Genomic DNA, 10,290 nt, shown 5'->3' with positions numbered 1-10,290 from the left:
ACTTCACACACCAGTTTCACGTAAGATAAAAATAGTTTATAAAATGAGGTTTAGAGAGTATAAAGTATAAATTGGTACGTGTATATTTTGTAAATAAATATGCTCCGCTGGATATGAGAATTTATGAAAAACAATTGTTTAAATGTTGTGTATGAAATAAAATATTCAAGCAACTTTTGAAAATTGTTTGGATCGAAAAAAAAATGTTCTATGCCAAAAACCTGAGCTAGGCCCAGCCAAGTCCACTAAAAAATGTTGTACAAAGAAAGTTGTTTTGATAAAACCTGAGAGCTAAGCCCAGCCCAAGTCCATTCACGTTGTTTCCCCAAATCACCGCAACTCCTCTCTCGTTCCTGGAGGCTGGGATGGAATCTCGGCCGGCGACAATGGCGAAGGCGTCAAGGGCAGGGGCGCCGCCTCCCTGCAGCTGCCTCCCGGAGGAGATCACCTTCTGGGAGATCCTCGTCCGCCTCCCCGCAAAGTCCCTCCTCCGCTGCCGCGCCGTCTGTCGCACCTGGCGCCGGGTCACCTGCGCCCGCGACTTCCTCCTCGCCCACCATGCCCGCCAGCGCTCTCTTCCCATCGTCTCGGGCGTCCCCGGCTCCGAGTATGGAAGTGCCCGCTACCAAGACATCCTCGCCTTCAATCACCGGGCTGCCGGCGCCGAGCTCCAACCAGTCGCCCGGCTTGACACCTCATTCTTTGTGGAGTCCTCCTGCGACGGCCTCCTCGTCCTCTCCAAGAGTTCCAATAGTGTCACCTGCCTCTCCGTCTGCAACCCGGTCACTCGTGAGCATGCCCCCCTCGTGGACTTCACTTATCTCTGTTTATTGGGAATGTACCTGCATCGTCCTACAGGTGAGTACCGCCTGTTACTGCACCCGAGGAGCCAGACGCCAGTGTCGATTGCCGGAACTCTGCTGCCTAACAGTAAAATTGGCTGCTATATCTTCGCACCGGGCTCGGACCAGCCACCCAGGTACATTCAGGGGCCAGAAGGCCGAGGAGCAGCAGCAGTGTTGCGTGTCAGCACACCTTACTGGGCACATGATAACCTGCATTGGTTCCCAATGCAGCGTCCGAGCGAAAGCAGACCGATATTCGTATTTGACACCACAACCGAGTCGTTCCGGCAGATGGTTGCTCCAGTTGTTCGCCCCAAGTCAAATATCTTTGAGATGGATGACACACTTGGCATCTATAACTATAACGATGCCACGGAAGTTGTTTATATATGGATGTTGCAGAACTACGAACGCGAGTTTTGGAAGTTCAAGTACCGGGTGGAATTGCCGGTCGCAAAAATCAGAGGGCAGTTTGGAAGGAGCGAAGGCAGTTTGGACGTGGGCGTTGTGTTGGCGGACGGTGACGTCCTCTTGCTGGTCAGTCATGGTGGATGGATTTTTTACGTCAACACTGATGGTGAACTGGTTGACAGCTTCCATCGTGATGGCCAACACATCTATGCTTCGGACCTTCGGTTCAAGCAAACTCTTGTTCCGCATAACTTCTTCATGGCACTTGAATATTCTTCTGTGAACGCTTCGCCTTTCCTCTGATGGTTGTTGAGTGAGGTGGTTCTTCTCTACAGATTAGTTGTCATATCCTCATTAGCTGCAATATATATGAACTGGATCATTTATGAGCATGCTAGCTTCTTCTTTTTTTGCATTGATGTGCATAAACTATGATCAGAGGCTCCTAGTGCTATGTGGTTGCATTAAATCTATGATTTTTTAGATACCCTTTCAAGCTGAAGTGACTACTGTGTGTGTTGGTGCTAAATTACCAAGTCATTGTGCTCTGCTTTTTTTTATTACTTACCAACCGACGTGCCTCATGACTCTGTTTTGTTGGGCTGAGGAATTTACGTTTTTATATTATTTATCTAGTGCTTTCACTACTACTGAATTGTTATTTATCTATATACCTCATGCCCCTATTCAGAGCTGAGGAATTGATTGATTTATTTCATTTATCTAGTGCTTCTTGTTAGTACTAAGTGTTGGCAATCTATATGCCCATGTCCCTGTCTCTTGAACTGAAGAATTGATGTTACATTTTTATCTAGCGGTATTCTACTCTTCTTAATAGTCAATGTGCTGAGAAGAGGGAGGATTTCCTCTTTGTTGACTTGCAAGCTCAATCTGATTTTTGGAAGATGGTTGGAGCATTACTCGATAGCTTAATTGTTTGCATCATAAGTCAATTTCTCAATGAAAAGCTCTGTTATTATTAGAATTTCTTCGTGATTCCGTTGTATCTGTTAGGTAGGTCTTATGAATATTAATAAGGTCATCGTTACAGCGAGAATTGAACATGGTTATATTTTTCTCGTTCCGAGGAGTTGTATTCTTGTAGAAAAGACTGGTACTGCAACCTGAAAATACTAGGAATACATTTTTGTGCTTTCCATCCTGGCACTGTTTTTCTTTTGTTTGGGGTGATCCCTTGTTATTTCACTTTACCTGCTAACCATGTTAAAGTTTAATGCTTCATGGGATATAATAAGCACCTACAAGGTTTATCATGGTTAGGCTCACATCCCATGTTTTTTTTATGTCTGAAGCGGGGACAAGCACCCAATCGTGTGACAATACAATTGTAGAAGAAAGCACTCTATCATTTATTTACTACATACATGTATCATTGCAGTATAGGTAATAGCTCGTATTTAGTCTTGAGGAGACTAATAAGATCCACACTGCATACTGTATTAGCCATTGCAGTACTACCAACCTGAACATCTGTGAATACCTTTTTTGTGCGTGCTTCCATCCTGACACCGGTTTTTTTTCTGTTGCATTGTTTGGAATGATCTCTTATTGTTTCACTTTACCTGCTAACCATGATAATGGTTGGCGCTTCATGTGGTGTTCATCTTAACAGAAGTGCGAGACACAAAACTTTATGTCTCGACCAGGAGAACACCATACAAATTGTGTCAGTATAGTTGTAGAAGTAAGAACTCTGGATTATTTTTCACTGGCTCACTAAGAGCATCTCCAGCCGCGTCTCCCAAAGCATCCCCCAAACCGCGCCGGATTGAGCGTTTGGGGGACGTGTTTTGTTCGTGCCGCCTTTGGGGGACGTCGCTCCCCAGCCGCGTCCCCCAAACGCCGCCCCCAAATGAATATTGGTGCACGAAAATAAAGATTTTCATTTAATTTTGATTATATATTACAAAGTTTGAATAAAAACGGCTAGATTTCATCTAAACTTAGACTACTGACCGCCCGGCGGTGCGTTCGACGGCCCCGCCCCGTCGTCGCCTCCCCTACGCCGCAGCTCCTCCTGCGCGCGCCTCCTCTCCTTGCGTTCGGCGGTGGCCCGACGGCTCCGTTCCCGCCGCGCATCCTCCTCCGCCCCCCCCCCCCCCTGCTGCGCCGCCTGGAGGGAGAGCTCGATGGCGCGTAGAATCTGCGCCTCTTCGCGGGCACGGGCGTCGTCCTGGAGCTTCTTCTCCGACTCGAAGGACTCGATGAGCGCGCATTGCTGATCGGCCGTCTCGTCCGGGTGCGGCCCGTCGTCGTCGGACCACTCGAACTCGTCGTCGTCGTCGTCCTCCACCTCGGTCTCCTCCGCCTCGGCCTCCTCCTCCTCCATTGGCGCATCGTCCTCCACATCTGTTGGCGCCTCCATCATCGCCGCCGCCAACACGTCGGCCTCCGCCGCCAACTGGTCCGCCCGCCTCCCCCAGATCGCCGCCAGCGCCGCCTCCCGCTGCCGACGCTCCTCCGCCGCCAGCTGCTGCTGGCGCTCGATCGACTCCCGCCGCCGGCGCTCGATCGACTCCCGCCGATCTCGGTACAGCGCATCCCGCTCAACGCGCTGGCGCCGGCGCTCGTCAGCCCACCGCTGCTCCATCTCCTCCCGGTACTGGCACCGTCGCGCCTCTTGTCCCGTCGAGGCGTCGGATGCCGCAACGGTGGCGCATCGCTGCTCGTGCCACGCCTGCCGCCGCCGCGGCCTCGCCAGCAGCGGGGCCATGGGCGCAGAACGCCGCTAGATCCGCCGCCTGTGCCGCCTCCCACTGCTGGCGGGCCTGCTGCTGACGGTGTGCGCGCCACCGCTCTTCCCGGGAGGCCACGTCGATGCCGAACTGCGAGTCCGGGAGTGGAAGTGGAGGAGACGGCGGTGGAGGGAACTGGCCAGCGCCTGGGCGGTTCGCCATTGCCATTGGTGGTGGAGGAGACGGCGGTGGAGCGACGAGGGCTGTGTTTGTTGCCGGCGGGGTGTGTTGGCTACCATTGAGCCGGGAGACCTTTTATAGACGCCGGCGTCGGGAAGAAAGCGCGGGAACAGGCGAGAAAGAGGCGGGAAGAAAGCGCGGAAATGGGCGGTGGCGTGCGAACGCGGGCGACGCGTCTCGTCGGCGCAGCACCGACGAGACGTCTCGCCTGCCCCTCTGTCGCCATTAAGGCAAAGATGCCGCCGTGTGTCACTGCGCGCGAATAACTTCCGTCGCGAGGTAGGCGACGGTTAGGTTAACATTAACTGTGCCGCTGACGGGTCGGCCCCGCCACTCCCCGCCTCGCTTTTCGTTGTGTCCGGCGTGCCCGGTGCGTCCCCTGTGGGACGGGGACGGGCTCGGGGCGCCGGACACCGTATCGGGGAGCGCTGACAAAAATGGGCTTTGGGGGACGCGGCTGGAACGGTTTTTTGGTCCGGCGCGCCCCAAATCCCTTTGGGGGACGCGGCTGGAGATGCTCTAATACCTCAAAAGCACTGAATTTATGTGACTAAAATCTCAAGCACTCAGACCAAGAAACGATACTTGTACTAATAAGCACTAAAATGGTTTTGCCATAGTCTAGGTCAGGTCCCACAATCTGTTTATATCTCAAAGCTGGTACAGCAGTAGGCCATGTGGAAATATGTAAATTTGTAGAATTGTAAAAGTAGTTCACCATCCATATTAATTGATCCAGCATGTCTGTCTTAGATACGAAACCGGCAATCAAGAAGTCTCTTCACCTGAAACTGTTTGGTGTGGTAAGCAGAGAATTCATAGCAGTTAAGCATAGACCAGTGGATGGGAGTAGCAGGTACATGAACAGCAGTTGCATGCACAGCTATTAGTTCTCACTGTAAATCCATATATTCTCCACCTTAGAGAACTGCTACATCAAGCCATGGTTTGTTTGACCTGGTTGAGTTCTGTTGGTGGAATGGAGGACCAGGTTCGGCGGCGTCTGGTGCTACTGGAGGGCCTTCATCTCTGCGTAGCCCTGGTTCTTGGTGGCTTCTCCGGATCCTGGTAAGTTGGGTCTGGCTAACTATTAGAAGTTCAAACTTTGCACTTTTGCCAGCGAAATCATCAATTTGTTCAGTTGACATCTTGAAAGGAAAGTAAAAAATCAGAACAATTAATCCAATTAGATGATTAGTGGTTCGTCTGAACTTTCAGGGCTAAATGAAAGTGCAACATACTAGTGATGAAGCATGCTGTTTAGTTTTCTTTTCTTACTGCTACCTCTGAAAACAGAACGAATGCTTGTTGTGCAGCAAGTGATGCACTGGGTTAGTCTTTGGCCTAAATATTTTGTGTGAGCAATTTCGGGCTTCTTTGATTTGAAAGATAGGAAAAACATAGGAATAGGAAAGGTATAGGATTGGAATGGCATGTCTAATTGAATCCTATAGGAAGATGAAGTTTGTTTGATTGTAGCAAAGGAATTTTTCCATGAGGTATGAGCTTTTTTCCTATAGGAATTACACTACAAGATTCTTATAGGAATTTTTCCTATAGGCTATGTTCCTATGAATCAAACAACATGTATAGGAAATTTTCCCATAGGAACCAAATCCTACACAATTCCTATGCACATCCTTTGAATCAAAGGAACCCTTCGGCTGTTTGGACTGTCCCTGTCTACAGTATAAATACTACTCCGTATATGTAAAAAAAAAACTCGGATCCAGAGAGACCCATAGACTTGTTCTTGGTGGCTATGGGTCCATAACCGATCTGTAAATTATTTTAGCCGAAAGCAAGGAAAAAATAACTCGAAATGAGTGAAATGTAACATTAAAATATGTATAACTTCAACAATATTGGTAGTTTTATATGTCGAGTAGAATATTATTGTCAATAAAAGATTTTTTTTTTTTGATCTCATGGGAAAACTGTTTATTCGTGAAACCAAACAGCGCGCGTGAGCTGGCCACCGCTGTGAACTGATTTCTTTATAGAGTAGGTTTTATTTTACCAAGTTCGCGTTGTTCTCCTTCTGGGCTGAAGGCCTAAGAGCATGTCTAATGGAACCCTTAAACCCTTATAGCTATAAGGGTCGAGAATTGGCAAAATTGGAGAGATTGGAGGTGTGAAAAACATGAGGCATTTAGTGGAACCCTTAAACCCTTAAATTTTAAGGGTTGAGTCAAATAGTGGAACCCTCAAACCCTTAAAATTTAAGGGTTTGAGGGTTCCACTATTTGACTCAACCCTCAAACCCTCAAACCCTCATCACAGTTTCATATCACAAATATCACAAATATCACCATAAACATCAAACAATAATCATTCTAGTTATTATTACAACATCAAATAGTACTCTCAAGCACAAGATAATCATTCCAAATATTACAACAATGTTTTTGGCAAAATAAAAAAATTGTTCGAAGCAAATAGGACATAGCAAAGTGAAACAAAGACACATCATGAGCCTTGGCGCCGCCCATCCAAGTGCCAATGGTGCTCTACAAGATCATCCCGGAGTTGACAATGAGTGTTTGCATTCTCAATCGCACGGTGTGCTTCAAGAAAAGCTTCTACGCGATTGGGGTTCCTTTCTGGTTGCACACGGGTGCCAACATTGTCATAGAAGCAAGGGAGGTTTAACCCTCTCTCATCCTCTATGATCATGTTGTGTAGAATCACACAACATGTCATGATGTCCTGCAAGGTCTTCTTGTCCCAAAAACGAGCTGGACCCCGGACTATGGCAAACCTTGCTTGCAAAATACCGAAAGCTCTCTCAATATCTTTGCGGGCTGCCTCTTGTGCCCTTGTGAAATCTCCATCTACAACAAATGAGCATATTTGCATCAAAATAGTATGAACAAAATAGTATGAACAAAATTTACAAAAAAAAAGGGGAAGAAAATACCTTCGAGAGCCGGCAGCGCATGCGGCGGCTGGTTCAAGGCGGAGGAGGGAGGAGGCAGGGGCGAAAGCGGCGGCGGGCGCAGGAGGCAGGAGGCCGGGGCGGGCGGAGGAGGGACGAGAGGCCGGGCGGGCGGAGGAGGGAGGAGGCCGGGGCGGGCGGCGGAGGAGGGAGGAGGTCGGGCGGGCGGCGGCGGGCGCAGAGGGAGGAGGCCGGGGCGGGCAGCGGCGGGAGGAAGGGACGAGGCCGGGCAGCGGCGGCGGGGAGGCTAGGGGCGGCGGCGGGGAGGGGGCGGCGGCGGGGCGGAGCTCGATGCGGAGGAGGGAGGAGGCGGCGGAGGCCGGGAAAAGGTCCGGCGGGGGAAGGAGGAGGTGGGGGTGCTCGATCCGGTGGCGTCGGCGGCCGGCGAGGGGAGGGGCTGGGGCGGCGGCGGCCGGCGGCGTGGTGTGGAGGCGAGCTCGGGGAGGGAGGAGGAGCTGAAATCCTTCCCGCGTCCGTCGTGAACGCGTAGGGGTCGGAGCACGGGTCAGGGCCTCCAACCCTTACCTGTACAGGTCGGGGCACGGATTGGAGCCTCGACCTCTAATTTTTTTTAGGGATTTAGGGATTTAGGGGTTCCACTATATAGCATTTGAACCCTGAAATCCGTAAAAAAACGGTTGTATACGGATTTAAGGGTTCCATTAGACATGCTCTAAGCCCTTCTCGTTTGAGGTCCACGGTCTAGCCCAGGTCAAATCCACTGTTATTTTGTTCCTCGAAATAAAATCCACTCTTATTTCCCCCTCCGCCGCCGGCCTGCCGCCAGCGAAGCTCTTCTCGTTCCTGCACGGGAGCAGCGGCCAGCATGAGCTCCCAGCCGGCGACCATGGCGGAGGACGCAATAGCAGGAGCGATGCCTCTTCTCCCCGGCATACCGGATGAGCTCGCCATCTGGGAGATCCTCATCCTGGATAACAAAACAAAAACCAATGCTGGAGATTGCACTCGAGAATCAATAACCCAAAACTGTACAGTTCGTGTACATAAGAGTAGGCAGCTGAGTTCAGAATGGTAGTTGGAAGTTGGAATGCAGACCAAACTGACCAGTGGCTGAGAATCACAGGTGATCCATGGAACGGCAGGTACAAGCACTGCTAGTTCTTGTTCTCCCCGTACGCCTATAAATTCCTCCTTCTCTCTCTGGGTCTGTGCTTTAGTTTGAGTTCTTGTGAAGCTGTAGTTTTTTTGCATTCCAGTAGCTCTTTCTCCTGCCGACATGGATCCACATGGGCCTGGAGGACCAGGTTGGGGAGGCCCTGGAGGCCCCGGAGGCCCTGGAGGGTGGAGTCCAGTTCCTCCTGGTGGTCCTGGAGGCCCTGGAGGGTGGAGTCCACTTCCTCCTGGAGGTCCTGGAGGCCCTGGAGCTGGAGGCCCTGGAGGTTGGAGTCCAGTTCCTCCTGGAGGGCCTGGAGGCCCGGGTGGTCCTGGTTCTGGGGGGCCTGGATTTGGTGGCTTCTTCGGGTCATGGTAAGTTGGAACCTCAGCTAACCAACGGAAAATTCTCAAAAAAAAAAAAAAAAAAAAAAAAAAGGCTAACCGATGGAAAACTGAACTTTGCATTTTTTGCCAGAAAAATCCTCAGTCTATTCAGTTAGCATCTCAAGCATAGTAGCATCACCAGTTCTTTGGATTTTCGCTTGTGAACTCTGAAGTTTCCTTCTTTTCAAGACGGATACCACTTATTCTCTGAAACTGAACGAATGTCTTTTTCTGCAGCTTCTACCTGCTCTGTTGCTGCTGCCTACTCCAAGATTGCTGTGGCCCGTTCTTCGGACCCCCAGGCCCAGGCGGCCCAACGCCGCCCTTCTGAGTTCTGGCAGCACGCCAATCGCCAAACATATCCACCGCGACAAATAATGCACTGGGGTTACAGTTATTAGCAAAAGCATTCACTAAAGGAATCACTTGGTGAACATTTTTGCTGCTGGAAGTGTCTCTTGCTGCAGTATAAATTATACTAGTGAAATGAAACATTTGTGTTATCTCTCTTTCAGATTATTGTACGCAGTTTTACACTCTTACCTACTAGTTACTAATTATCATGTTACATCATTGACTGAATGCAATTACACACTACTTCACAAAGCAAGTACATACTAGTACACAAATCAGCATATGATTTTGATTTTATTTTTGAGGGAGCCATCATGGGAAATCAAGTACAGACTAGTTTACAAATCGATACCAATCACTGTAAATAATGCAGAAAATTAAACTGTGTTTTTCTCGCTAGAATCCAACTCAAACATGATATATATAAAATCTTACCCACGAGGAAGAAACCCAAATTTAATTAGCCTAACAGGAGCAGTGAACACTTTTACCGGGTTCTATACAATATAAAAAGCCAGTCTATACCGGCAGGAGGCAACTGGTATAGTAGCTTTATGTTTAAAACCATCTGAGCTACTCCCCCGCTACATATTAGCGGTGGTAGATTTGGATGTATTTGCACACAAAATATGTCTAGATACATCTAAGTCATCAATAACTAATATAAAACTGAGGAAGTAATTAACAACGATGATGATGCTAACAGTGACAACTCTTTCGAGATCTATGTGTATAGCTACCATTCAACTCGTGCCGAGGACTCAAGAACCCACCGGATGGATTTCCAACATGCTCAAACTCATAGAGGCAAGAGGTGGCCCTTGGATGGACCCAGAAGCGTCACATAAACCACAAACAGCAGATCACAACTAGTATCGTGGGGCGCGATAGTAAGGCATAACACTATTGGAAGAGGTTAGGTTAATCCTTTGGTGACATGGTGAAAGTAGACATAAACGTAGAACATCACGAATAAAAATGTTTGAAGGTTACACAATTCATTTGGTTAACGATTCTTAGCTAGACCGCGATGGTACCTAATATGGGCTGAACAACGTTTTAAAATACCAGTTCCACAGCTATCTGCTTAGGTGCAAGCATGAGCCAAGGTGTTGAGATGCGATGATCATGTCAGAAGAGCAGGCCCTTGGGGCGGCAAAGTAAGAGCATATATATACCTTAAGATAAAGATAATCGGAAACGTGGGGACACATGCGCGATGGCTAGTGCGATAGCCCGCACGACAAAAGATTTGCCACCCAAATCGACAACAGGGATTTATCCCGCGCTCCGCCGTCAGGTCATG

The 10,290-nt window shown here is 49.2% G+C and overlaps 2 protein-coding genes across 2 annotated transcripts; both read left to right on the top strand.

Moving 5' to 3' along the window:
- Positions 1-321: 321 nt before the first annotated feature.
- On the top strand, positions 322-1,758 carry LOC127345609 (F-box protein At4g19940-like). Its single transcript, XM_051372100.2, has one exon. It carries the CDS (start codon positions 366-368, stop codon positions 1,557-1,559), a length of 1,194 nt encoding a protein of 397 aa, XP_051228060.1. The 5' UTR covers positions 322-365; the 3' UTR covers positions 1,560-1,758.
- Positions 1,759-8,355: 6,597 nt separating this feature from the next.
- LOC127338853 (uncharacterized) lies at positions 8,356-9,108 on the top strand. Its single transcript, XM_051364819.2, has 2 exons — positions 8,356-8,618; positions 8,868-9,108. The coding sequence occupies exons 1-2, from the start codon at positions 8,378-8,380 to the stop codon at positions 9,029-9,031; spliced, it is 405 nt and encodes a 134-aa protein (XP_051220779.1). The 5' UTR covers positions 8,356-8,377; the 3' UTR covers positions 9,032-9,108.
- The last annotated feature ends 1,182 nt before the right edge of the window (positions 9,109-10,290 follow it).

This window comes from Lolium perenne, chromosome 3 (assembly GCF_019359855.2).
Source record: "Lolium perenne isolate Kyuss_39 chromosome 3, Kyuss_2.0, whole genome shotgun sequence".
NCBI lineage: Eukaryota > Viridiplantae > Streptophyta > Magnoliopsida > Poales > Poaceae > Lolium > Lolium perenne.
The sequence above is the reverse complement of the archived record's forward strand: the minus strand, read 5'-3'. Positions and strand labels throughout refer to the sequence as shown.